This window comes from Cydia splendana, chromosome 13, assembly GCF_910591565.1.
Source record: "Cydia splendana chromosome 13, ilCydSple1.2, whole genome shotgun sequence".
Lineage (NCBI taxonomy): Eukaryota > Metazoa > Arthropoda > Insecta > Lepidoptera > Tortricidae > Cydia > Cydia splendana.
This window is the reverse complement of record NC_085972.1, coordinates 4618351-4641718: the sequence shown is the minus strand read 5'-3', so window position 1 is coordinate 4641718 and position 23368 is coordinate 4618351. Positions and strand designations below refer to the sequence as shown.

At 36.1% G+C, this 23368-nt stretch overlaps 1 protein-coding gene across 6 annotated transcripts in view; it reads right to left on the bottom strand.

The window, feature by feature from the left end:
* The window catches only part of LOC134796357 (POU domain, class 6, transcription factor 2), a 237559-nt gene that overhangs the window by 19742 nt on the left and 194449 nt on the right, over positions 1 to 23368 (bottom strand). For all 6 annotated transcript variants that reach the window (XM_063768519.1, XM_063768518.1, XM_063768520.1 and 3 more), the window contains one exon: positions 14259 to 14422. In XM_063768519.1, the coding sequence (XP_063624589.1) occupies positions 14259 to 14422 (164 nt within the window). The remainder of the gene's footprint in view (positions 1 to 14258; positions 14423 to 23368) is intronic.

Sequence of the window (23368 nt, the reverse complement as noted above, 5' to 3'; positions counted from 1 at the left end):
ATATGATTTATCATTCCCGTAAAAAAATGTTTCATTTAAAATTATCATATTTCATATTTATGATTTTGTTTTGTTTGTTTGTGTTTTTGGATACAATTTAACTGTTAGTAGTAACTAGTAGTATTAGTAGAAAACACTTTATTGCACAAAACAAGTACCTAACGCAGAGAGAATACAGTAAATGTGTACAAAGGCGAACTTATCCCCTTAAGGGATCTCTTCCAGCTAACCATTAAGTAACTGAGAGAGATATACGAAATGGTAGTCAAAGACAATAAAATTTCTCTCTGGTCAAACTTAATGTGCAAAAGATAATGTGTAATATGTACAGTCGACGTCAAAAATATATTTACACTTTTGCACCTTACTCCTTTGTAATAAGGCGAGAAATGTAAACATATCATTCTTTATTGCTTGAAAAAATAATTTCGATTTGATCCAAATTCAATTATTTTGATAGGTAGCAAGTAGGAATAACAATATGTGATGTGAATCACACTCAATGTAGCTTTTTAAGAGTCTCACGAAATCTAACAGCAACTAAATTTAGTACCAGACCTCTTAACGCCCAAGGTCCTACCTAAAGTACCGTAGAGTTTCGTATCTTCACCTGGATTTTGACACTTTACCCAAAAAATCTCTCAAATTTGAAAGCATTTTAATCCGTTCGGACGAAAAAATATTTTTTAGTACTCCCGACTATCAGTATACACCACTAAAACTTAGAATTTCATTGGTTAAGTTGGTAATAAATGGCCCCAAAGGCAATAGGCGATGTTTGGGTATTTTTCCCAATCTTCGCCTATGGCATGCCTTGCCGCTAATACTTACTTTTCTGTGACTTACACATGTTAAGTCATATCTCCTTGGAATGTGCTAATATACTATGAACCTTAACTACACCAGACTAGGCATATTTTAAAAAAACGGGGTAGTAGGCGAAGTTTGGTAACAGTCTGAAGTTGTTTTCATACTTTTCTATAATGAAGCTAGGGCTGTCAAAAATTAACCAACATGCCAAATAAAGGGGAGTAATGGTTTATAAGTTAAAAAAAATATTATTATTAACAAAATTGTACAATTGTTGCAAAATTGTTGTTATTATCGTAATTGACAGCAAATCAACCTTATTTACACAAAGTGAGACATAAAAATACCTATTTGGTACCTACTCAACATCAGTAAGAGTAGAAATAAACATTTGCATATAGTGTAAACTAAAATAACCAAACATAAGATACTATTTAAATTTGGAAACAAGTAATGTCATCCACCGATGAATGTGGTACAATAAGTTTGTCAACCCTAGGGGTAGGCGAAATTTGGCAACAAGATGGACGCAAAGTACCCTCACCAATGTTTTATCCAATTGTGACATCTAAACGTAAGCTAGCCATTAAATAATAGTTTCATATGAAAAAGAAATAGTTATAGGATATAATCATGTAAAGAGTTTATCATTACCGGGTCCAAATCACCGTTTAAAACTGAAGTTAAAACACTGGTTCAAAAAAACGTGTCGTCGGTGTCACGAAAAAACCTCAATAAAGGTCAACTGTGTGAAGTTAGCCGCAGATTGTTCGAAGAATGTTGACACCCGTAAAAAATACTTTGTATTTAGCAGGTTTATGTAAGGCTTAGATTAGAAACATTTTGTTAATGGCAACTTATGTCAAACTAGGCGAAAATAGGTAGCGCAGGCAAAGATACGAAACTCTACGGTACTTATTCAGTTCGATGAAATTTAAATCATATTCAATTGGAACAGAGTCGCATTTGTTTCGTCGTTTCGTTCAATTATCAAACAAAACCAAAATCAACTCTATTCGATGCACTAAAGGTTCAAATTTCTGTGGCAAATTATGGGTTTTTCATTTGTATGGCTGGGCCTTAGGAGGTTAAACATATGTTACGTAAATGTTCATGCCAAGTTTCATATAATTTAAGCATGTGTTAAAAATGCGAGCGTAACTTGGATTGTAAGGTTCGTGTGACTCTAGCCTCCTAAGGTCCAGCCATACAAATGAAAAATCCAGAATTTGTCACTGAAATTTGAACCTTTAGTGCAGGGAATAGAGTTGATTTTAGTTTTGTTTGAAAATTGAACGAAACAAAAGAAATGCGACTCTGTTCCAATTTAATATGATTTAAATTTCAACGAACTCAATAAGTACTATAGGTAAGATAAAATTGGTGATTGCCAAAACATCGCGATGTCGCCTCCAGGGGTGCCACACTGCAGGTCCTTGCTTAGCTAAAGCTCTGGTTTCCTAGGTTAGCGGTGCCGTGTGCCGTCATATAGCGGCCGTCTCCATACTAAATAATACGGCTAAATATGGATGTATGTAGTATTTGTATGGAGACGGCCGCTATATGACGGCACCGCTATCCTAGGAAACCAGAGCATAACCGATGACAAATTACTTTCCCTATCTCCCCCGCTAGTTTAAGTAGTAGTCTGCATCAATTAAGACAAGGTAGGGTTGCTAAATTGGCAATCGTTCCTCCATTTACCGGCACAAAATGCTCAGACGATTTCTAATTTAGTTGTTGTATCGATATTGTTTGTCTTATGAGAGTAATAAGTTTAGGGGGGCTTAATGAATGGATAATGTAATAAGTGGTTATTGATAGATAGGTGTCCTCATTTGTTGAGTACATACGGTGAAGACTGTAAAAGATATATAGGTATGTTGGAAAGGGAAAAAAGGAGCAATTACTGTCATGTAATATTAGGACAAGGGTACCTACATAAGTTTATTTAAAGCCGTGTACCGACAATAGTCTCTATATGAAGTTTTTCTTAAATAATTGCTCAGTTGTAAGGGGAACTCGTCTATCATTATTAGATATATGACATTGCACTCCTTAGGAAGAGGTAATTCCATACAAAATAGATGACATGACTGTAGTTAGTTTAAATAACAAATGAAAAGTATTAATTACGTAGACTGACATCCTTCAATTACATAACGTAACGAAGACTAACCCATGAATTTTCCTACCTCCTTTAACTTCCAAAGTCCATTCCCATCTAAAATATATTCGCCTTTTAAATTCGGAGCACCCAAAGTATCACGAATTCATTGAACAACTGATCTCGCATTTCGTTACCATAATTTGAAATTTCTAAGGCTTTTTCAGCCAATTACAGACGTTGCGTGATAACAACTCACCATTAATTAAACTCCAAAGATAAAGTCAATTGGCTAAGCGTAGACGAAATTCAATAACAATAATGCATCAAGATACCGCTGTGTTAATTGTTTAATACATGTAGTAAATTAATTAGGAGCGATTATACTTCGCGTGTCTATCAGTCTGCGTTCGGCCGCCATTTTGTAGTAATGCGTAAAACCAATTATTCCAAATGCTTTCTTTCAACATTAAAAGGTTACTTACCTCTGACTAACCGAGCGCGTGATTCTAATACATTTCCTATTAGTTTCATTCGAAATTTCTCCCTCAATACTTGAAAATTATCCTCTAATATCGGATTTGCGTTTAGAAGCGTCTAATGCCGAATTCACATGCCAACTCCATGCATATTTAAAACCGAAAAATTCGACATGATAATCGAACTGGGCCGTTATTTCGACATTTTATATTCAACGCTTGATTATTCTTAGTTAAAGTTTTCGAGTGATTAGGGTGATACATACACTTTTACCAGTTTAAATGTGCGTGCTTACTTTAGTGTTTCGGTTGCTTGAGTCGTTGCGGCAAAGAACAAAATCGTTCAGGAATGACTTTTCGGGTGGAGTTTCTGAACGCATAATGGATAAAATTACGCGAGCCGAATCAACTCGATTCGAGCTACGATTACGATGTAGAATCGAAAACGATATCGATTATAATTAACGCGTATTATTATCGTAACTGTTGTAAGTGCTTTTGAACAAGTTTCTATAAAGAATTGAAGCCGTTTGGTAAAAGTTTGACCTTTTCTTTGTATAAATTATCGAGGGCTTTTCATTTGCTTGTCTAGTAATTAATACTGATTTTAATTACACAAAGATACGATATTGATTTTCAATTTACTAAATAATAACCCATAATAAACGCGATAACTTGAAATGGTTAGTTTATAGTGACGCCAATCGTTTGTGTTTCCTTTCAAGTATATAATAGTTGAAATGTTGATTCTTTCTAATTAAAGAGTAGGTAGCGACAAATTGCTAGAATTTACCCAAAAATAAACTTAGATTCTAAATAATTTTGTCTGTTCCAGAAACTACAATCTTAATTCAGGCTAAAACTACAAAGAGGTAGTTTTAGCTGATAGAGTCTGTGTGGAAATAGAAGAGTCGTGAAATGTATGAGGCCCAATACATTCCACGACTCTTCTCTTTCCGAACAAACTCTACGGTTAAAGACATATATTAGGCTTCAGTATTCCTAACTTTCAGGGGCAGTGCAAACAATATTTATTTATTTATATTTATATATTTCAGCTATCAGCGCCATATATTTGGGGTTACATCATTTGGCACTACTGTGCTCGTCTTAATATCCTTCTGACGTGTAAAAGTTCTTTAAAAAGCCTAAGTATCTCGCAAATAAATTTTCGTTTTAGTACTTCATGACTCGTTCAATTAAATATGCATTCCCAGTCTCATAGTCATACAATGGAACCACTATAGGCTAACCAGTTTACCAGTTTGTTGTAGTAGGTACCAACCACAGTAAATCTAGAACTAATTGTTACAAAAGTACCGACCTAGGTAATTAAGTATTAGTAGAAAGTGGGTAACAAATGGTAGGACAGCAATTTACGTATTACGTCGATTAGATGCAATTAAAGTCTACGTTACATTTGTCCTAAAAACGGTTAGTTAGACAAGATCGTATCTTGTATATTGGATGATGGTAAAGTATACCATATGAAGTGAGAAATAAAGTTTAGATTCGTAAGACAAGATGAGAGATGGGCGTGTTTCTTGTTGGTACAGTTCATCATTTAAATTTTACTTTGATGTCAAAATGTAAGTTTGAATTGTATTGAACTGTCAAACTTTTCATATTAAATCCAGACCAGCTTTCGCATAATTAATACTTCTGGTGTAGATTCATATTTTAGATCACAACGGTTACACTCACGTGACATGTTCATGTGTGCAGCCGTTGCGAACAATCGAGCCTGAAGAAGGACCCCCGATGGGTTCGAAACATGTCGCCAATAGCGACTAATAATTCACGTGACTGTAACCGTTGTTACACTCACGTGACATGTTCATGTGTGCAGCCGTCACGAACAAGCGAGCCTGAAGAAGGACCCCCGATGGGTTCGAAACATGTCGCCAATAGCGACTAATAATTCACGTGACTGTAACCGTTGTGATCTAAATAATTTAAAAAATTGTCTCACAAAAGTATAAATTCAATGATAGGTTGATTTTATTTACATCTCCTGAGACGTATTCAAAGTCCAAAATAGCCCTAATGTAGCTATATCTTGCATAGCAAAAGTAAAAGGGTATGTACGTTTGTACATTCAATGTTTCGACATAAATCTCTCAACTACGGCTAAACCTTGTTTGCCAATTAGCCTTCGACAGCCAACTCTTTCTTTCTTATCGCTGTCTTTATCGATCCTATTTATTTGTAATTGACTTTAATTAGTTGATTAACTATATTGCCTCCCATCGGTCCCTTTGATCGCTAAAAGCCTTTGTTTATTGTTCATAAATACATCTAATTATAAGTCATTATGGTTTAATTTTATAGGTAGTGTGATGAATATTTTAGTTATTTTGAAATGGAGATCTAAAGAATCTATAACTAGCCGCTTAGAATTGAATTACTGTAGTAAATATAATAAACTATACATTTCTTTATGTATTTTTAGAAGCAGTTATTCAACCAGTATACTTGTGTATATTTCAACCCAACGTGCAAGAGTTGCAAATTGATTCCAATCTCCGTGGATACGAGATTTGAATCGTTTAAATTAGGTGACAAATAAAAGGTTGACAAATAACTATAAAGTGTTTTTTATTAAGTAATTACGTAAGGTTAATTTTAGAAATAATCACAAGAAAATAGTCTTATCCAGACATAAGCGCCGCCCAAAGAAAATCTAAAGAAATCGTAAAACAAATAGCGATATAAAGTCTGATACTCGTACTGTAGCAGTAATATTACTTATTTGATATAAATAATAAAATCCACAGAACTCAAGCATATAACAAAAAACATAAAGGTTTTCATTATAAGAGATTTGTATTTAATAATAAGGGTATTTAAATGAGGAGACAATTAAAAGGTTGACAAAAAATTCAAAAAAGTGTTTTGCGTTAATTAAGATTAAGAAATAGTCGGAAGAAAATAGTTTTTCCAGACTTAAGCGCCGCCCAAAGCAAATCTAAAGAAATCGTAAAATAAATAACGAAATAAAGTCTGATATTATATCACTCATTTGATATGAGTACATAAATAATAATACCCACAGAACTCAAGCATATATAACAAAAACTTTATAGCTGTTCTTAAAACTGACTAATTAGTCTGTAACTGACAAAACTAAAACTAACGATTATACGATACGATTAATCGATTACGCAATCGCGTTCCCAAGCATTCCCAATCGTGTCGAATCGGTCAATCGATGTATTTATATAAATTCGTGCCAACAGGAGGAGAGAGGAACTCGGTAATTTAGTAATTGTTTCCACTAACAACGAATTAAATAGTAATCAATAGAACTGGGGCCCGGGGACACGACGTCGCCGGTTTATATGTTACGATACGGATTCGGGACGATTTGGTGAAATTTTGATTTAGCTAGCGGTCAGCATAAATAGCTAGTTAAGTACTTAGGCTATCAAGAGCTTAATGTAAGGTACTTGCAGAAAACCGCAGTACCTAGGTACTTGGAAAGAGCACAAATATATAATTTGATATGATTTAATAGTACATTATTGTCGAGGTTCGGAAGTAGCTACTTGCAGGCTGAGGATTCGTTTTAAACGGACGATCTTGGGAGTCCGTTTAATTGAATCCGAAGCCAGCAAGTAGCCTTCCAGCCGAGTCATATATAGTGCTTTTCTCAAAAATGGTGCAAGAAATATAAATATCATAGAAATATTTTACAAAAGCAACGTTCTTACGTATATATTTTCACAGAAAAAAGTAGAAACAATTGAAAAAATTAGCTTTGCTGCCTTTTTATTTTTTTAATAAAAAAATAGAAGTGTATTTTTCTGCCGAAAATACGCCAACCTATTTGAGACAGCTAAATAGTCGCGGTACTAATCATCTGTTTGGCTGTTTAATGGGCCTGTGCCTTCATTTGATATGGCCATTTCAACTTTTAAAAAGTTTGGAACTCGACAAATAATGGAATTTGTATGCAACATTGCAGTCCCAAAATCGAGACTGCAATGTTTTTAACTTTTTAATTTTTGACTGACCATAAACTACGCGCTTCGCGACGTATTTTTTAAACGGCAAAGTCGACTTTGCCGTCCATTTTTGAGAAAATTCTTATACTTACCTAAGTAAGTCTGTAGGGTACATACTGCGGTCAAAACTAGTAAAATCTTAGGTAGGTAGGTATAGCTACAAAAGCCAGATTTTGCAATACTATAGTCTGTATCTTTAGTGTGTTTAAATAAAAGTAAACGAAATCTACCCTCAAATGGCTCCTTAAGCCAGTTGAGGGTAGATCAAAACATTACCTTCTTCCAAACATTTGCATTTTGGAGCCTGGGGTCCGCTTGACAACTAATCCCATGATTTGACGTAGGCACTAATTTTTACAAAAGCGACTGCCATCTGACCTTCCAACCCAGAGGGTAAACTAGGCCTCATTGGGATTAGTCCGGTTTCCTCACGATGTTTTCCTTCACCGAAAAGCGACTGGTAAATATCAAATGATATTTCGTACATAAGTTCCGAAAAACTCATTGGTACGAGCCAGGGTTTTTAACCCGCGACCTCCAGATTGCAAGTCGCACGCTCTTACCGCTAGACCACCAGCGCTTCAGATGAAAACATTACATGATCAAATAATGTAGGTTAAAGTCAGGTCGTTCAGTGACAGATCCAGGCGGTTTTGTATTTGGTTGGTTAACCAATAAATGTTATAACTACCCAAAAATGTACAAATTATTTGTTTACTTTTATTGAAATACCTAAAGATACAGAGTATACATATCTTAGTATTTATTTGATCATATATTTCATCGTCACTTAAGTGACAACACCTACTCACAACACAAACCTTGTCTAGCATGGATGATTTGTGTAAAATTGTCCAATAATATTGAATATTTTTATTAACACTTCATCTGTGCCCCTAGCAATCACTGGCCAATTTATAAATGTATCCGGGGCGTACCACCCTCTCCGTGGTTCAACGTCTCAGATTATGTATATAAAATCGCATTCTAACCCTTCTAGAGTAGCATTTGACGTTTACACTCTCAACTTAATAATACTAAATCAATTGCAAAACTATTTTAATAAATAAATGCGAAAGTAACTTGGCCTGTTTGTCTGTTACTTCTTCACCCTTAAACCGCTGAACCGATTTGGTGAAATTTGGTATGGAGAGAGTTTGAGGCCCGAGAAAGGGCATAGGATAGTTTTTATCAATCATCATCATCCCACGCAGACAAAATCCCGAGCAGAAGCTTTATTGTTACTCGCAATGTAATTCGCGTGCACCAGTATATATGAGTGCGAGCGAGATGCACTGCGAGTAGATCACAAATAAAAATGTAATCAACTTTAAAACATAAAAGTTCGGATGCAGTTCTGAATGCAGGACCTGGCTTGCTTAGAGTAATGAAAGATAATTTAAAGAGAGCCGTATTGTCAAAGTAAATTTTGTGGTCACAGTAAATTTACTGCAATCTTTCGACAGATGATTACAACTTTTAGAACGCCATTTGACTTTGATCCTTATTATTTCACTGATATGTTAAATTTAAACGAAAAGCGCCATCGCTCGAAAAAAATGGCACCATACCTTAGGCCTACACTCGAGTAGATGGCGAGTATGGCGACACTTTTTGATATTAATAACTAATACTAATAAGATTATTATTATAACTCTCTGTGTAACACTCTATTCTCTTTGGAGTAATCAAAACATAAAAATAGATACAGATTACAAAATGTAAAATCGCACAGACTAAAAAGTCCTAGCGGAATTGCGAGCTATTGTTTTTAATGGTAGTAGGGCTCAAAGTTCGAAAAGCTGATCACATTTAGCCGCTGCCGTTGTCCTTTTAATCTATCCGGTTAAAGTAGCACATCGAATAAGAACTTCGGAAAATTCAAGAACTATACCTAACACTACTATTAGAAGTATTAGAACAAATTAAATTATTTTCAGAACCATATTGTTCTAACTTAGGGATGGCCAAGGGGTGCTATAAGCCTTCAGTAAGAAGTGCATATACGTAGAAAAATTCGACCTATGCCGCTGTGACCCCGTGGCCGAATGGCACAGGCACCTGCCGCGACAGCAGAGGATGCTGGTTCGATTCAGCCTGGGGCACTGGAGGCCTTGGTCACTTTTTCTTAGTATATGACATAGGTACAACAAGATAGGTATCTTACGTATGGTCGGATAGGATAGATATACAGGAAAACCTATTGAGTGGCGACTACGTGCTGGAAATAACAGCATTAGAAAACTACCCATAAAGTTGAAACAAACGATCAAGGTCGTAGGAAAGTACTGTTAAAAAGCACCAGTGCACGACCAGTCTTTGTACATGGTTTTGGGAAGGCCTGTCTATTCCTCGTTTTTTTAGCATTAGAATTTTCACTTTCTTCTAAGTTACATTAAAAAGATCCTTTTTCAATCTAGTTCTAGTGCCTTCGTCCAAACCCATTTTCACTTCCTCCGAAGTTGAATTTCAAAAATCCTGTTGCAGAGTGGTTCGGCAAGATTTGAATAATGTATGTTTCACATTTCAAGGCTCTACCGTCAATAGAGGCATGTGTCCGTCAATATATAAATATCGAAACTATTACATATTTTAGAAGATTATCAGTAGATCCGTCACGGGAGCAGGGACAGAAATAAAAACTCCCTATGCGCACGAATAAAAAGCTCTCATCTATAAATACCTAGGAGCTAAACAGCAAGGGACCAACTAGGCTAATTGTCGATAATGACTCTATCGATTCAGTGCTATTCCTGCATTAAGTAATGCCAAGCGCTAATGAATGCTTTTACACGGCATAAAACACTGAATAAAAATGCTGGTATTGTTTATTCAATCTAGTTTTTGTCCGTGACCTTATTTAAAAAAGTTAAAACTAATGTAATAGCTTTACATTAAGTAAGAGCAGTTCACCGCTTGGCTTTACTCTGTGTACGACTTTGGCAACACTCTTATGACCTTGGGACACATTATTTGCCTGAGAGCGTTTTCATCTATACTTTTTTGCCATTCGGAAACATGTTACCTGGGGGCCGATTTTTGAATTTCGATCGTTCGATTTCGTCACTCGAAAATCGGCGGAAAACGGCAAAATGATAATTTTTGAAATACGAGCGATAGAATTGGGAATCTAGTGGTATTCACCACTCGTTTTCAATTCTATTAGTAGAATTTAAATGCCTAGTAGTGGAGATATTATTGAACGAAATACACGAAATCGAGCGGTCGAAGTCCAAAAATCGGCCCCCAGGTAACATGGTTCCGAATGTTCCGATTTGGGTCACCGTGGACTTTCAACCCAGAAGTCGTGGCTTCGAATATAACTCGTAACAGGTCCATAATTTTAATAACAAAACTTCCGTGAGACACAGACATATTAAATATATTAAAAACACGGGTCACTCACGTATTTTAAGTCGAAAAACGCTCGACATGTTTCACTCCGTACCGAGGAGTGTCATCAGGAGTTTGCGTTTACGAACCATTAGCGAATGACGTAGTGAGTGTTGTGTGCAACCCATCATTTGACAATAATGCCATAAATGAGGGTAGTTTCTCGCCCCCCCTGCCGCCACCGGCGCCTGCGCCGAGTCTACGGGCGCGGAGAGCTGCGGCCCGCAGTCTGCGCCGGTCCGTCACCGTAAACGCAAGCTCCTGATGACACTCCTCGGTACGGCGTGAAACATGTCGAGCGTTTTTCGACTTAAAATACGTGAGTGACCCGTTTTTTAATATATTTAATAGGTCCATAATTGTCTGCTAATAACTCATATGCTAAATTACTAATAAACTACCTAATACTAACATCGAAAAGTATCTAGGGTAAAAGTGGGATAGATGCCCCACTTTTTGAAATTAATTTATATCTCTTAGTACAAAAAAGCAAGACTCTTTATTTGTAAAACGGGTAGATACTTTGGTTTATTATCTTCAAATTTATGAAAGGAATAAACATTATCTCTGATATTTCCAGAGTATTGGCTATCCTTTATAGGGGATAGTTGCCTAATCCATGTAAATTACGTTCAGGATAGATGCCCCGTCAAGAAAGAGGACATTTATCTCTCTATAAGAGGATATTTATTATCGCGCAAAAACTTTGATCGCACCTAGCTGCATGGGACGCAATTGCACAGAGACATGCAACACGGTCAACTTAGTTGTAGTTGCAGAGTCTCTCGATAGATAAATAAAATAACATGTGTTTCATTCGCGAAACTATATCTAGAGTAATTGCAATCAAGGCAACTATACTCCCGGGGCATCTATCCCAATTTTACCCTAGTCAATTCAAACCCATTCATAAATATTGTCCGCTGTAGCGCTCTGCATTCAGAAATAGAGATACATTCTACTAATGTCTCATTCAATAATCAGTATGACAGGCCGATTCGAACGTCCACCTGTCCTGGCATCAAAGCGATATTTGAATAATATTGGAATCATATCAGTTACCTAGCTGTCATTCGCGCGGGCGTCTTGCTCGGACTAAAACATGTAGGGAAGTCAGAGCGAAATGAACGCGCGAATGACAAATCCGCGAACACCGAAGTTCGCAAACTGCGGGCATCTTCCGCTGTCACTCTAATGGGGCCGGTCGAAGTATTTAGCAGATGGCACCAGCATAGCTTGCCCTGTCAATCCGTAGAATTGTGTAAATTTTTTGTTTTTTTATGGGAGTTTTATGCCCTGGATGCCAGCGCTTTAAGTCAAATCTCATAGTAAAAGGAGCAAGCTATGATGGCGCCATCTTTGCATACCTTTGACAGTTGCCAACCCCATTACGCCTTAATATGGAGGAAAAGAAAAAGATGCCTGCAAATTGCGAACTTCGGTGTTCGCGGTCCCTCTGATGTGATTCCAATATCATTCAAACATCGGTATGATTATGTGATGCACGTTCGAATTGCCCTGTGAGCTGGAAATATTACGTCTAGACGGAGTAGGTCAGCGCCTAAGCTGCTTAACCGTTATAGGTTAAAAATCGGAGTTCTAAAAATGAAATGGGCCACAATGAGAGGTTGAATGGTCTGAGTTTATATATTACGAGTATAGGTCGTCTATTTTTTGGTGGATAGGTCAGTTTTTTACAATACAATGCTGGTGGACACAAGAGTACGGCCCGTCTGATGGTAATCATATGATATCATCCATCATATCAGCCTTTTACCGTCCACTGCTGACCATAAGCCTCTCTTCAAGTACGCCACTTATCCCGGTCCTGAGCCAACCTCATCCAGAAGAGATGGTAATGATACTGATGGTAAGCGGTTATCAAAGCCTGTGGAGGCAAGCAACTCCAGATATGTCACTTACGCGTTGCTGTTTAGCGACAAATCCTAATGAATTACTATTTGAACATCCAACGACGCTATTAATCTTCCATCTGAATATTCTTCCGTCTTTGGTCCAAAACCAATGGTAAATTTGTATAGACGTAAATAAACAATGAGTATATATTGAAAACTTTCCTTAATTTTGTACCTAAGTATCATAATCTTCATCTTCCTCGTGTTATCCCGGCATTTTGCCACGGCTCATGGGAGCCTGACGTCCGCTTGACAACTAATCCCAAGAATTGACGTAGGTACTAGTTTTTACGAAAGCGACTGCCATCTGCCCTTTCAACACAGAGGGGAAACTAGGCCTCATTAGGATTATTCCGGGTTACCTCACGATGTTTTCCTTCACCGAAAAGCGACTGGTAAATATCAAATGATATATCGTACATGAGTTCCGAAAGAATCATTTTGTACCTACCTATGTATATGTATTACGTCTAATGTAAGTATTTAATCATATTATAAACTCGGAAGTATACGCAAACACGCGATAAAACACGCAGCATCAAACACAGCCCCTAACTTTGTTCCCCACAACGTAGTTACCAAACTAGATCTAACAATAAATCGGAAATGACCAAGAAATTTCCCTAACCAGATCAAAGTACCACCATCACAGTTATGAACAATCCTAAACCTTATAGCAAGGGAACAAGACCTATTAATGGTCAGCTGAAATCGCTGTACCTGAGCACAGCCTACTAAGTCCCTAACGCGCAACTTTGCTCTAACTCTTATAGCATTAGGCGAAACAGTTCCTACAACACTAGACTCCCCTAATGGATCTGTGCTATGCTTAGACCGAAACTTTTATGGATAAGTAGAGTTGCGAGTCCAAAATAGCGTTTAGGTAGTTGCTTAAGTTAATTCTGTTTAAGTAACTGATGAAGCAAACTTTTGCTTGACTGTGTAGGGGTAATGAATTGATAAATGGTTGTAAGTTCGTGATAACTTTATTTTGTGATTTAAAATATCCGGTTGTGCTCGATGAAGATATAGGAAATTGACTCAGAAATCACGTACGTAAGAAGTTTCATCAGGTTTATTTCAGTAGGTTTTTTATATCATGTAAAATTTTGGGACCAGTACTCACAAAGTTTACGGGCCGTAGGCGTAGTAGGTAGGATTTTTTTGGCTTTCATGAATTAAATAGACTCAGTAGGTAATTGTTGTAGGTTGTTTTCTTTTGTTGAGGTGTGCAATAAAGAGTATTTGTATTGTATTGTAATATACCTAAGAGGACAGGAGAAATTTCGGCAGCATTCGTAGTTTTTTTGGATTTTTCAATCGTGTCAAATCTGGAACTTGATAAAACTGTGTGGCAACTTAAGAATGCTAGATTAAGAAAGCTGGCAGCCAAGAAAACCGGTTCCGAGCCCTGGTAAAACAGAGGTCAGCTTGTATCTTATACTCCTGCGCTCGAAGCATCTGTAGAACACAGCTCTTTCTCAGCTTGTAGAACTGTAGGTAAGTCCAAGGTAATAAGTGACGCATCAGATAAAGAGGTTCTTACTTGGAGAGTCAGCCAGCAGATCATCGTCATGCGAACTCTTGACGGAGCCAGGCGACATCTTGACGGGCGCGTGGGGTGATGGAGCCGGTGCTGAACCCGCTGAGCTGCCGGTGCCGGAGTGCGCTGATGTCGTGATCGTGATCTCGCCGTTGGAAGCTGCGAGCCTGTGGGAACATAGTTACTTTTAGTTGACAATACTTTTGCTCTTCTAATAGCTAATTCTGAACGTGGTAAACGTCACATTGCTATGAAATACAGTTAGACCAGCTTAAAAATATTCTGAAGGGACCACACCAAAAGGCATCATAAGGCGGAAAATTGTATTAACCATGGAAAAGAATGGATGAAAGTTTGTAAGGACCAATACCAAATGGCGTACTGTACGGATATGATGGTCGTTTTTGTCTACGTGACAGCGTCACAAAACGGTATCCGTCACTTTCAATCGCACTGTGTTAAAAAGTGACGGATATTTTGTCACGTGGATAAGGCCATCCATAATAGGCCTGGAAGTCGATAAAGTGTACCGGTGCCACCATAAACATCAGATTTTCATAGCTTCCACACTTTGTTATTGCTTTTTTTTTTGGATTTTATGGCTTGGTTACGAAACCTTTGTCATTGCAAAGTCTGTGCAGAGTTAACCCTTTTAACCGCCAAGACGTCAACTGACGCGGCTACAGCCCAATATTATTATTATTTTCACATTTTTTTTATATCAACCTTCATGCATTCCGACAACTTTCATGACGACGCGCCGCACCCGACAGGTGTGGCGTTCAAAGGGTTAACTTAGTCTGACTCTATTTTCATTCTTGTACTATTACATGCCTACTGTTTGCGTAGAACAAAAGAACGCTAGACACTCTCCAATAACATAATTATAAGTACCAGGTAGAGTTTGTTCGAAAAGAGAAGAGTCGTGGAATGTATTGGGTAGATACATGTCACGACTCTTCTCTTTCCGTACAAACTCGAAGTAGAAACATCAACGATATGCAACCTTATTAACATTATGATAAGGCACATATTTATTACGTCACATGTACGAAGTGTAACACTTGCTTGTTTTCATTGAAACTAAGTATAACTGTCGCTAGTGATGTGCCATTACGGGAACCAATAAAAAATTGTCGGAAACTTTTAGTCTGGCATTGACAAGCGACTGGCAATAGGGTTGGATTTTATAGATGGCATCAGCCCGTCCTATTGTCATGTATATTTTGTTATTGATAAAGGCCATAGTCGGTTTTCCATAGTAAGTTGGCCCTTAAATCAATTTGATTCGGGTTTTTTTTGTGAGTCCCTCTTATGGTGAAGGATATTTTTGCTGAGTATCAACATCCTACTAGTGACAGTTTTTGACTTATAAATAAATAAAAAATAAAATAAAATAAAATGCGTTTATTTTCAGACAACAAGGTCCATAGTATTGTTAGTACGTACTTAAAATAACAAATATAAACTAAAATTACAACTTATGATTTTATACATATTTAATTACACAAACGGGTCTACCGCGATATAATTTCATTGTTTTTACCTTTAATTCCGACGTTTCAGCTGAGTTGCACCAGCTGTGGTCACGGAAAGACATTTTTATAAACTAATTTCGGGTAGTTTAGTGGTGTTTTATTAATATCTCCGTTGACATTTGTTGGGACGTCAGTCTTTCCGTGACCACAGCTGGTGCAACTCAGCTGAAACGTCGGAATTAAAGGTAAAAACAATGAAATTATATCGCGGTAGACCCGTTTGTGTAATTAAATATGTGTACAAAACGCGAGAGTTTAAAGTGTTATGATTTTATAATTTTTTTTCTTTAATGTATTGTTTTTCGGGATGTATTCAAGCGATTTGCTTAAATTTTTTAAATAGTGTTCTTTATTTAGGTATGCACCGATACTCAAAAAACGAATACCAGTTGTCATATAAAAAAAAAAAGAAAAATGAAGTAAAAAATAAATAAAACATTTTTTTAATGTCGTTGTGAAGTAGCGACACCTCTAAATTTTTTTCTGGTTGTAGGTCAGACATTGGCATACTACTTGCCTAAATATTAAAATATTCCAAACGGTACTTCCTGTCAAAAATTTGCAATATGTGTGGTCAAGTCTTGTACTCAATCGGTGTTTTTCAATGTAGTATACAAACTCTTCGATTATGTTTGCGTTTTCTTATCAGGCTGTCGTATTTAAGAGTAAAATGCCAATGACAACTTAATGTTTGTATACTACATTGAAAAACACCGATTGAGTACAGGACTTGACCACACATATTGCAAATTTTTGACAGGAAGTACCGTTTGGAAAATTTTGATATTTAGGCAAGTAGTAGGCCAATGTCTGGCCTACAACTTGAAAAAAAATTAGAGGTGTCGCTACTTCACAACGACATTAAAAAAATGTTTTATTTTTATTTACTTCATTTTTCTTTTTTTTTATATGACAACTGGTATTCGTTTTTTGAGTATCGGTGCATACCTAAATAAAGAACACTATTTAAAAAATTTAAGCAGGTCGCGTGAATACGTCCCGAAAAACAATACATTAAAGAAAAAAAAATATAAAATCATAAGTCAAAAACTGTCACTAGTAGGATGTTGATATTGATACTCAGCAAAAATATCCTTCACCATAAGAGGTACTCACAAAAAAAACCCTAATCGAATTGATTTAAGGGCCAACTTACTATGGAAAACCGACTATGGCCTTTTGTCTATTATAAGTTATGTATTATTACTTGTGTAAAAGTTAACTGTAATGTATATTTTTAATTATGACAATAAATGCAAGATAAAGTATACACAAATCCGAGATTTTTAACGGCGTTATGGTACTTTAAAGCCATCGGTGTCGAAAACACAAATGTTAACATTTTGTTTTGTTAAAATTTTATCTACCTTAGAAAACTTTTTTAGGAAACTTCGTACATGCTCTACATTTTTCACATTCTCGTCCGTTGGACCATTGGTGTGTGAAATTATTAAAAAGTGAAATATGATTTTTAATTATTTTTCTTCAGCAATAAATTGCTATTACAGTACATATGGTCCTATTTTCCAGCACTAGTGCGTAAAATATCACTTTACGTGCGATGTCAAAAGTTTAAAGAGCCATATGTACTGTAAAACGTTGTACGATACACGTGCGAATACGTAATTCGTAATTAAATAACTATTCTTACTTTCTTAAAATTTTTTGGAAATATTTCCGGAAATTTTGCAAAGAAATGGTTATAGCACAACACTAGCCCGTAGTGACGCGACACTTCTTCAACAATACGCTCATGAGCTTCATTACACGCATTAGCGGTAATTGGGCCTTAATTAGGGCCCATCCGGCGCAGTGCTAAATGCAAGAGGGAATTATAAAAATACACGGTGCAGTAAGGGAAAGGCGACAGCATATGTAACAAAAAGATTATCGGCTCGATTCGGAAAATTAATTAGATTTCTACTAGACTTCAACAAGTTACGGTACGGATAATTTAAATATATTTGTAAGATAGATATGCCAAATTTGACGTTTCCGCGATTCTGGAGGTCCTCTTGAACGATTTCGACAAGTTATGACTTAGATATCCAAGTCACATCTAGTCGATATCTAATGTAGATCTAGTTGATCTCTAAATCGTCTCAAGATCTTGTGATTATCTCGAAAGCCGAATAGGCCTGTAAGCCTTGTTTTACATTTAACCTAGAAGGCCCACTTGCACCATTCCACTAACCCTGGGTTAACCGGTTAAACCTGGAGTTACCATGGTTGCCAGTACAATGTGACACCGGATTACCGGTTTAACCGGTTAACCCCGGGTTAGTGGGATGGTGCAAGTGGCGCTTAGTAAAGTGTAGGCATTTAGTACCTATCATTTAGTTTGCTTAGTGCGGTTATATTTCTTTTTAGGGTTCCGTACCCAAAGGGTAAAAACGTGTCTGTCTGTCTGTCTGTCTGTCACCAGGCTGTATCTTATGAACCGTGATAACAGCATGATGAACAACAACTAAAAAAAAAATATTTTACTGGGGCTACACACTACACATACAACAAACGAGATTTTTTTGCCGCGTTTTGCGTAATGGTACGGAACCCTTCGTGCGCGAATCCGACTCGCACTTGTCCGGTTTTATTTAAAATAAATATGGTGACTGTCATTAAGAGTGCTATTTAGGACTTTGTTGGATAATATTTACACTTGGTAATAAACATTTTTAAATTTTTGATGTGTAAAAAATAAACATGTGTAGGTAGTAAGTCTCTTTTTGACACAAAATACACATCTAACATGTAACGTTTTTACAAGGGACCAAAATTGGTAAAATATGTTCTAAATATGAGGGTTCATTGTGTATAAAAAAAAACCGGGCACCGGGCAAGTGCGAGTCGGACTCGCGCACGAAGGGTTCCGTACCATAATGCAAAAAACGGCAAAAAAAACGGTCACCCATCCAAGTACTGACCCCGCCCGACGTTGCTTAACTTCGGTCAAAAATCATGTTTGTTGTATGGGAGCCTCACTTAAATCTTTATTTTATTCTGATTTTAGTATTTGTTGTTATAGCGGCAACAGAAATACATCATCTGTGAAAATTTCAACTGTCTAGCTATCACGGTTCGTGAGATACAGCCTGGTGACAGACGGACGGACGGACGGACAGACGGACGTACGGACGGACAGCAGAGTCTTAGTAATAGGGTCCCGTTTTACCCTTTGGGTACGGATCCCTAAAAACAAAACAAAAATAACTTTATTCATCAAATAAATGTAACAATCAAGTAAACGTACAAATTAAGTACTTACTTATAAACTAAAATAAACCTAAGAATGAAACTAAATGCATTGACCCTTACTAAAATGGCGATGGCACTTGTCACTAATTGATAAACAGACGGTCGAATTATCAATAATTGGTTTAGTTTGCAGAATACGTATGGTACAAGATAAATTACTAAAAGACATAAACAGGAATATAAAACTAAAACTAACTACAATTGCCAAAACTAACTAACTAATTACAATTAGTTTGCATAATTGCCAGAAAATTAAATTTAAAACTAAAATGCAATTTAATGTAATTACTAATGAGGCGACGCGACAGTACCTCAAAGGCGAGTATCACAACACTGTTTCATGGACAGTGGTTCCACATTGCCACAGTTGAAAATTTATAAACTGACCGTTTATAAAGTTTCAACCGTTTGTGAATAATGATATTTTTGGCTACTGCTAATGACAATTTATAGCATGTAACAAAAAATGCATACAAATAGCTACCATCTTCTAAAAGTCACAAGGTTGAAATTGCAATAGCTTAACTCATTGAGAAAGGCATTTTGTCAATATAAGCGGTTCAACGCCGACGACTTGAATACGGCTTTCAAAGTTCAAGTGTCATTATCGAATGTGTTATGATACCTACCTTCTTTACGATACGTCGTATCATTTTGTTACCTACTACAAAATTAGTATGAGAGCGCATTTGGTGACGTCATGAATTCACATTTAATGAGTTGATTTTAAAATATGTAATTGGAAATGCAAAAATACTGCGTTTACAATTTTTTTATCATCATGGCAACATAATTAATTCATTATTAATGTCTCACTGCTGAGCACATGTCTCTTTTCGCACGTATTAATATATTATTTAAAATTAAGTCTATTATTTGAAAGATTTTTTTTTTTTATTGGGCTTTACTTCAAAAACTTCAAATGATGTTTTAATCAAACTCTAAACTTCGTTACGTAAACTGTCAAGAGTCAATCACCTCCTAAGGTCTCTTTTATAGCGGAAAGACGCATAAAGTAGACGATCATTGTGTTTAATACACTGTACAAGCGCATTAATTGTTCCTTCAATTTATCAAACGTATGCTACGCCTTTTTGTGATAATTATTTTTTTAATTTAATGCAGGCTTTAACCAGCCGGCCGGCAAATGACATTGTTTGTTTTATAATTTTAAAAAGTTGTGTTTAATTTGTGTGTATTTAGTATTGTTAATGTCAAACTTTATGTTTGAGACGTAAGATAGTGATCAAAAATTGTTTATAATGTCTTGTTCTTTTGCATGAGAATTTATGTATAACAAGGTACTGACCTTATTTTAGGGTTCTTGAGTGCCCAATTGAAAGAAAATTTTAAAGTATGCAAGTTGAATTTTTAATTATTTTATTTACTCATATACAATGTGCGACTGTATGATACTTCTATAATATATGTATTTCCATTCTGTTCTTAGAAAAAATAAAATATCATATTTTGAACTTTTTTTTTGCGTTGTATAATGATATGATTTACATAGGCGGTAAATAATGAAAAAAGGACCAAATGTTTTTTGAGACAAAATTATCATCCGCATTCGAGGGAAGCCAGTGCTGTCAAACTGGTTTAACTTGACAGACATTCAGACGTACTCTATGAGAGTAACCACTGATGAAACTCACCGTACAATGTCAAATTGGCAAAATTACCAATCGTGTTTCTACTTCTGCGAGATATCTACTTGAATATAATCATGTTTTTTTTTTTATCTGTTTACTTGTTTAGACATAAGAGCGCTTAAAAAACGTATTATTTTGACGATGTAAAACAATGTTTCGATACACAATAACCAATAGGGGGTATTACTGCAATGTTCTGCCGCCAGAGTGCAGCACTATACTTGGTCAAGCAGATCTTGTCAGTAGAAAAAGGCGCGAAATTAAAATTTTCTATGAGACGATATCCCTTCGCGCCTACATTTTTCAAATTTTCCGCCTTTTTCTACTGACAAGATCTGCTTGACCAAGTATAGCTCCTCTAGTAAACCATAGAGTAACTTATACATACTGTGCCTTAAACTGTTTTTTGACAAGTTTTCACAAACAATAAAATATGACATTGATGCATCAAGGCGAATTGTTAACGGCCCTTGTTAACCGACCGGGAAACGCGAAAATCGATCGTCTTTATCGCTTGAATATGCAAGCAAGAGTGATAGAGAGGTTAGATAACGAAATTTAGATTTTCTTGTTTCGCGGTAGACCCCCAGATTGTGACACATAGTGGTAATATTCCCTATTGAACACTATAAAACCCAACGCGCAAAGCTAGAGTTAAAAATCGAAAGTACGCATTAGTCACCCATTTAATTGCCAGCTAATTTCGCTGTCAATCCAACATGACCTTTAATAACATTAATAATGATATGTGCATAAAAAGCAATTTACTGTGAATATTTTGACGAACGCATAATGTCGCCCTCTGGCGATGATTAACTTCGTACTATACAGACTGACTTGAATTTATTTTTGCATATCTTAAATATTTCAGTCTCTCGAAATGCCACTTTAAGTAGTAGTAGACAAGATTATTTTTCCAATGACATAAGATTTTTAGATATGAGATTGCGTAAATTACAAGGCGGTACATATAATTTTTATTGACCACAATAATTGTATTTTAATAAAGTTAATGCTCATGAAAATGTTTTGGGAGCGATCTTGGTCGCAGTTTTACAACTGTTATTTGCCATTTTTTAATGGTTTTATTACGATTTCGACTGGTGTACGGTTTGTAAGCTTTAATTTTTTTTTTAATGTTGAAAACGATTAAAATTTCACATAAACCGTACGATAATACGTTTAATTGACGTAGGGGACGAGCTAAGTGCTCAAATGTATCAAAAAGAGTCATTATGAAATGTAAAAACTATGTTTATAAGTAGCATAGATTGTTATCTTTGAAAAGCGTATTTGTTTTATTTTGCCGGCAATTTTTTTGCGTTTTTTTTTCGTAAAAACGTATTATTAGGTGATTGTGTTTACCAAGTTAAAATAAATGCCTGAATATGCATTACCATATTAGCTTTATTACATAATACAATATAAATATAATTATAATTAGGTATATAAATATAATTTTATATAAAAGGAAAAGTGGAAAAATTTACCGCTTCTGCCAGGACTTGAACCTGCGTCCTTTGCAATCCGTGCATTGCTCTTGACAGACAGATGGACGGACGGCCTGACAACAAAGTGATCCTATAAGGGTTCCGTTTTTTCCTTTTGAGGTGCGGAACCCTAACAATTGATAAATATAATTGCTAACTTCAGTAGATTGGGACACCAAGAAATTATTCTTATATATTTTACACGTAGAACTCGATAATAAACTGGAAGGTATCCTATTAGATATTAGGAATGAATGTGGGATGAATGTAAGAGGGAAGGAAAACCAAGGAAAAGGTGGATGGACGGTGTGAGAGATGATGTGAATAGAAAGCAGTTGAATGATGAGAGGATGGAGGAAAAAGAGATGTTGCGCCGACCTCAAGTGATGGGAAAAGGGCAAGAGAATGATAAACTGACAGGTAACCTAAACGTCTCAGTGCTCGACACGCGAATGCCAAATAGTCGACACCCTGTTGTATGTCAAAATGACATGTGTGTCGCTTAACTTCAAACTCGGGTAAATCCTTTCGATTCTCAGCAAATATCTACCCTATTTCCTTATCTTATTACCAAAATCGCATAATGTGACAGATTGATTTACCCGAGTTTGAAGTTAAGCGACTCATGTACAGGGACGAGCACTTAAAACTACAAGTAGACAAAAGCTTGTGAGGCACAAAAAACATAATGACATAAAAACAAAGCATTAGAATTGGTATTCTAATACCAACTTAATTGATGTCAAATGACATACAATATTTATCCTGATTGTAGGCCAACAGTACCGCGTATTAAACTAAATTATGGATGCGAGAATTAATGCCACGACTAGTAATTATGAGGTCGCATTAAGTTAATGTCTTTGAGCTGACGCACACATGCGAGGCGTTATTGCTTATACTTGGAACAGATTCGAATTCAAATTTTGAAGTCTAAATGATGTAATTTTGATATCATTAGTCCGTGCGTCTCGCGCCAATACATGTACGAACAAGTACGCGCGAATAATAAAAAAAATACATATTTATATATCAAAATGTATGTGCGAATTGGCCTCCTAGGGCGTGAGTGGAGGACTCAATGCTATGTGCCACGTGCCAGAAAGTAGGTAAACTTCTAGAAAAGAAAGGTATTACACAAAATAGATAATACACGTACCTATATAATTCTCATTTTC